Source organism: Gigantopelta aegis, chromosome 12, assembly GCF_016097555.1.
Source record: "Gigantopelta aegis isolate Gae_Host chromosome 12, Gae_host_genome, whole genome shotgun sequence".
NCBI lineage: Eukaryota > Metazoa > Mollusca > Gastropoda > Neomphalida > Peltospiridae > Gigantopelta > Gigantopelta aegis.
In genome coordinates, this window is record NC_054710.1 from 12,858,777 (window position 1) to 12,865,057 (window position 6,281).

Below are 6,281 nucleotides of genomic sequence, written 5' to 3' on the forward strand. Positions count from 1 at the left end.
TTACTGTTAGTTTAATAAAGTATCCTGGAAGCATGAGAAACCCATCATTTATATTTTTTCATTCAGTAAATTTGTTTTTAAAAGCCATTTGCATGATTGCATTACTGAAGTACATTGCAGATGGCACAAATACCATGCCATGTGTCTTTACCGTTATAATTCGTCTTTACTGTCATCTACGGGTATGTTAAGTAATGGAAAAGACAGATTTAACACTTTTTCACAATCATCCAGTCTAGCATCACATCTAACATATATGCCTGTAATAGTAAGAATTATAGATATCTGTATACATTTCTAAAAGTATTTACCATTATTAAATTTCTGTACTGTTAATAAATTGACAGTGAAGACACAACGGTAAAGACAATTGTTTACTATTATGCCTTATGATTAAGAATAAAAACAGAAGCACGAACAAATGTTTATGTAAAATTAATTTTTTTATACATCTCTGGTTTTGCTACTTGAAATTGTGCACCATTGAACATAATATCTGCTTTAGATTTTACTATTAAAGACGTGAAAAACAGTATTTTATGTTTATACAAATTCTTTACTGTTATTTGCCGGGTTTTTTTGCGAAAATAGCCCATAAACTAGTTTAATAGATTAGATTATTATAACAGTCCTTCACATTTGAAAATATCAGACGAGTGATAAATTACTCTCCTCATAAGCTCTATAGGCGAGGGATTTGCATTAAATAGAAATGATCTTGAGTAAAGCTTGCACATACTGACACAAAGAGGCTGTGAATGGCACACATTAAACATTAATTAGAGAAGCAGTGTAATTATAGTAGTATTCAAACACCGGGTTTGGCTGGGGTTAAAGCAGCGGCCTTCCTTCAGCCAAAGGGAGGTGTGTTGAAACCATGTTTTTAGGTGGACTATAAGAAACGCTTCAAAGATAAAATTAGGGTGCACACAAAGCTTCATCACGCATCGTAGATGTGAAGGACTGTTAGAAATCATATGCTACATTTTCATTTAACTTGTTTTCAAAATAGGTACAAAGGGTGAAATTTTATTTCAGTGGCGAATAAAGAGGGGCATGCAGGCGTTTATTCTTGAATGAAAATTAAGGATTTATTTTAGAATCGTAACTTTTGGAAGTGTTAATTTTGTGCTAGTTTGACCAAAATTTATAAAGTTTCAAATAAGACGTACATAGAATCAAATTATTTGGGACTTTTACTTTGCCACAGGTTGTAAAATTTTACCAGTAAATAAGACAGGATTGACATAGTTTGTAATTCAAAAATGGATGCAGCGAAAAAATATGGAAGGGAGAAATAGTCTCAAACACATTTTTCACAGCAGTTTTGCGTTTAATGCGTAAGAGTTGTTTTAATTTGTAAATATTTAAAAAAAATTATAATAATTATATAAGAAAGATGACATAGAAAATTTAATGTACAATGGCAAAATAAGGTGGAGGGGGTCTAGGCTGTGGTGAGCGAAGTTTATGGGTGGGGGGAGGTGTAAAGTCAGGCTCGCCCAGAAAATGTATTGCAAAAAAAGAAGAGATAATTTGCTTGAGCAGGGTGGGGTTTTGACCACCGAAACCAATCCTCCCCCTGCACACGTGCCTGAAAATTAATCCAATATAGACAATTGAAAACACCACAGCAGTCTTCATGGCATGTGGTCAAATGGTAGGGTTGGGTGTGGGGGTGAGTTTTCATAAATACAGATTTTGCATTAATTATGCAATTGCTAAACAAACCCTAATATTATCTGATTGAATCTCTTTAGGACAAAAGCATAAAAGGAGACAGGAGATAAGCAAACAAACAGAAGAAAATGAGCCTGCTTTACCCCAAGGAGAAAATGAAAGAAATGCACCTGAATTAGGTAACAATGAAGTCTGTTTTTCTCAGTGGTACATATACAGAACTTCACATACTTTGTTTTCGCTACCTATTTATTGCACGAGTTTATTTTGTGCAAGAATATATACCACGAGACCGCATAGCGGTAGAGTGGGATGTTCTTTCGCAAAATAAACTCATGCAATAAATAGGAAACGAAAACAACGTCTGTGAAGTTCTGTATTTATTACATACCTTCTTTTTTGTTTTATAAAAATGTTTTTTTAATTTAACGTCATAACAACACTTAACGTCATAACAACACAATCTATGATCAAAACTCCTTTCATGGATTTATTTAATGTTAAAAATCATACTCTGCGGCAGCCTTGTGGCATGTTTCAAATACGATGTGATGTCATTTGTAAATCATATCATATATGACGTCAGTAAATAAAAGGCGCTAAGTGCATTAAAAAGAAAAAGGGAATTCCCCAATTAAAAGTTAAATAAAAACATTTCCTTCCTTCCTTCAGCCTGGTAGGGGACATGTATTGCTTTAGCAGTACTCTCGGAATGCTTGTTTACTATTTATAATTTATATTCATTAGTGCTAAATCTTGTGAGAGAAACCGCAGGCCTTTAGGGCTGGTGTTCTTCCACAAAATGATTTCTGCATTTGAAAAAAAACTTTACTTAATCACACACTGATATTGCAGTTAAAATATCAGTTGCTTCTCCATATTGAAAAAGAACTAGCTATCTTAATGCAGTCAAATCTGCTTATAGTCCATCCCATCCTTTTATAAGAATGTTTTTTGTAAATAATTTTTGCTTGGTACATGTATGATGTAAGAAAAAAAGTGTTTTAGAAATAACTAAAAAAAGACAGTTTTTGTGTGCAGTTAAAAAAAGTAATCGGGTTTAGAAATAAATAAAACTGTAACACATACCATAGTAAACTATGGACTATTCCACTGCTGCATGGAATTTTTTGTATGTGTTTTGTCAACAGAGTTCTGTTGTCAGTATTGAGTATTCGTTGTTGTTCATCAACAATGTACATCACCTGTTTTAGTAACCACTTTTACTTTTTTTTTTTCTTTTAATATTAATTTTTAACCAACATAGAACATTCTGCAATTACAATTGTTTCTGGTAAAATATTAAAGGCTTGTGGAACATTTTATGATGAAATTTTCTAGATTGTTTTGGTTTTCGTATGCAATTAACCGATGTTTGTCTTTATAAAGCTATTCTAATATGCGACATAATTTGTATTGATTTAATGCTAAATGGTTCTGTGCAGCCAAATAATATGCAAAAAATAACTGATTTATGCTATAAACCAATATGCAATAAAGTGGATTCGACTGTACTATGATGTCATAGGCTATGATGTGATTACAACACATAGTGAAGTCATAGCTTACAAGGGTTTAAGAAATCGTAGCACTAAGATAGATTCGAAAATATGACCCTGGTTGCTATTTTAATTGAATAAACAGTGCAGCTTTTCTCTGTTGTTAAATAATTAGGAGATAACCATATGGAATTTTTAGATTTGCGGGTGTTATTGTCTATTTGATCCCGCAAATGTCATGAAATGAAACATTTGCGGGGATCCAAATACACAGTAACACCCGCAAATCTAAAAACTACGAAACTAACTGTATATTTGGTATTTCTTGAAAAAAAATACCTGAGTACAATGTAACTGTACACCCTTGAATCGTCATCTTCACCTGTTACAATTGCTAATGATGTCATTTTCTAATGACGTCATTAGCTTTCTGGGTGTTATTGTCTATTTGATCCCAGAAAAAGAATGTAATTAACCAATCACAATACAGAACACACTCGCAGTCAGTTTACAATGCCTCAACGATTCTTGAACAAACCACAGTTGTTTACACTGAGTAGTAATTAACACCTTACAGTTTTGATATTTTCGAGTTAAATTCTTTAAAAAGTAGTATGTGGCATTGATTAATGTGCACTTATTTATATGTTTTGTTGGGGTGTTGTTGTTTTCAGCGGATAATGCTAATTCAGAAAGTGCAAATGAATCGCATCCTGGTATTGAATTAAAGGTACTGAATTTAATATCACTAAGGTTTTTTGGTGGGGGTGGGGAAGTTTTTCTTGTAATAAAAACAATAAATGTTTAGAGTTTTAAAGTAACATTCAGATAATTGGTTACCCTTTACTGAGAGAGAGAGAGAGAGAGAGAGAGAGAGAGAGAGAGAGAGAGAGAGAGAGAGAGAGAGAGAGAGAGAGAGAGTGTGAGTGAGTGAGTGAGAGAGAGAGAGAGAGAGTGAGTGAGTGAGTGAGTGAGTGAGTGAGTGAGTGAGTGAGTGAGTGAGTGTGTGTGTGTGAGTGAGTGAGTGAGTGAGTGAGTGTGTGTGTATTGAATTTAATATCACTAACGTTTTTTGGTGGAGGGTGGGGAAGTTTTTCTTGTAATAAAAACAATAAATGTTTAGTTTTAAAGTAACATTCAGATAATTTGTTACCCTTTACTCAGAGAGAGAGAGAGAGAGAGAGAGAGAGAGAGAGAGAGAGAGAGAGAGAGAGGGGTTTTTGTTGTAATAAAAACAATAAATGTTTAGAGTTTTAAAGTAGCATTCAGATAATTGGTTACCCTTTACTGAGAGAGAGTGAGAGAGTGAGAGAGAGAGAGAGAGAGAGAGAGAGAGTGAGTGTGTGTGTGTGTGTGTGTATTGAATTTAATATCACTAAGGTTTTTTGGTGGGGGGTTGGGAAGTTTTTCTTGTAATAAAAACAATAAATGTTTAGTTTTAAAGTAACATTCAAATAATTGGTTACCCCTTACTCAGAGAGAGAGAGAGAGAGAGAGAGAGAGAGAGAGAGAGAGAGAGTGTGTGTGTGTGTGTGTGTGTACTGAATTTCATATCACTAAGGGTGTTTTTTTGAGGGGGGGGGGTTTCTTGTAATAAAAACAATAAATGTTTAGAGTTTTAAAGTAACATTCAGATAATTGGTTACCCTTTACTGAGAGAGAGAGAGAGAGTGAGAGAGAGTGTGTGTGTGTGTGTGTGTGTGTGTGTGTGTGTATTGAATGTAATATCACTAAGGTTTTTTGGTGGGGGGTGGGGAAGTTTTTCTTGTAATAAAAACAATAAATGTTTAGTTTTAAAGTAACATTCAGATAATTGGTTACCCTTTACTCAGAGAGAGAGAGAGAGAGAGAGAGAGAGAGAGAGAGAGAGAGAGAGAGTGTGTGTGTGTACTGAATTTCATATCACTAAGGGTTTTTGGGGTGGGGGGTGGGGAAGTTTTTCTTGTAATAAAAGCAATAAATGTTTAGAGTTTTAAAGTAAGATTCAGATAATTGGTTACCCTTTACTGAGAGAGAGAGAGAGAGAGAGAGAGAGAGAGAGAGAGAGAGAGAGAGACAGAGAGAGAGAGAGACAGACAGACAGAGACAGGCAGACAGACACAGAGTGAGTGTGTGTGTATGTGTATTGAATTTCATATCACTTACGGTTTTTTGGTGGGTGGTGGGAAAGTTTTTTCTTGTAATAAAAACGATAATTTTTTTAGAGTTTTAAAGTAACATTCAGATAATGGGTGTGTTTATTCTCAATCCATTCTGTACTTCAAAATTTATTTCAGCTATATGTCACTTTTGTATTTATTTAGTTATTTATGAGGTTCCTTTGTATACTAGTTAATTATTGTATTGCCAAAATGGTCCAGTATTAAATGTTATAAATGGTACATAATATATATCGGTATGTAGATGTATGAACTTACTGCATTTATTTATAAATTAAGGGATTTTTATTTAGTTGTATCTGTGGAAATTCAGCACAGTGCACCAAAAAAGTTGATTTAAGTCGAGAATTTTAATTTTGCAACATTCTTATAATAATATTTATGCTTGTTTCTTTTTCATGTTTCAAGGAGATATCCTTTACAGTGTGATACAAACAGCTTACAAAAGAGCATGTCAAGAAAAACGAAAAGCCAGGAGAAAGTGGAATGTTTTTTTTTTATTAATGTATGTTTAAATATGAATGAAAGACAACACACCACACAGGCTACATACATCATCACCAAAAAGAAAATCACAGCAACTGTAATTTACCTGTTTACCAACTGGCATCAAAGTCAAAGTTTCCAAGTTATACAATATCCTTATTTTTGTCGAATGAATACAATTCACTGTAAAATATTTGCATATACTGTGATATTTATTATTGTTATTATAAATCACTGTCTTCGTCATTATATTTGTTTGGGGGGAAGGGGATGTTGTCCTATTGCAATGTATTATGATATTGTCGTATTGCAATGTATTATTATTCATGTACTAGATGTATGCATCGCTGTATAGTAAAACATTTACAAATAAAAGTGCCAAATGAACATGTATTTTCATGTGATTGGAAACTAATTGCATGGTCTTGATTTGTTCAATAAAATGTTTTAAAACTGT

General features: G+C 33.4%; 1 protein-coding gene across 1 annotated transcript in view; it reads left to right on the plus strand.

The window, feature by feature from the left end:
• The window catches only part of LOC121385833 (B-cell receptor CD22-like), a 36,850-nt gene extending 30,569 nt beyond the window's left edge, over window positions 1-6,281 (plus strand). The window contains exons 11-13 of the mRNA XM_041516621.1: window positions 1,761-1,859; window positions 3,854-3,909; window positions 5,747-6,281. Coding sequence (XP_041372555.1) covers window positions 1,761-1,859; window positions 3,854-3,909; window positions 5,747-5,767 — 176 coding nt within the window. The 3' untranslated portion in view covers window positions 5,768-6,281. The remainder of the gene's footprint in view (window positions 1-1,760; window positions 1,860-3,853; window positions 3,910-5,746) is intronic.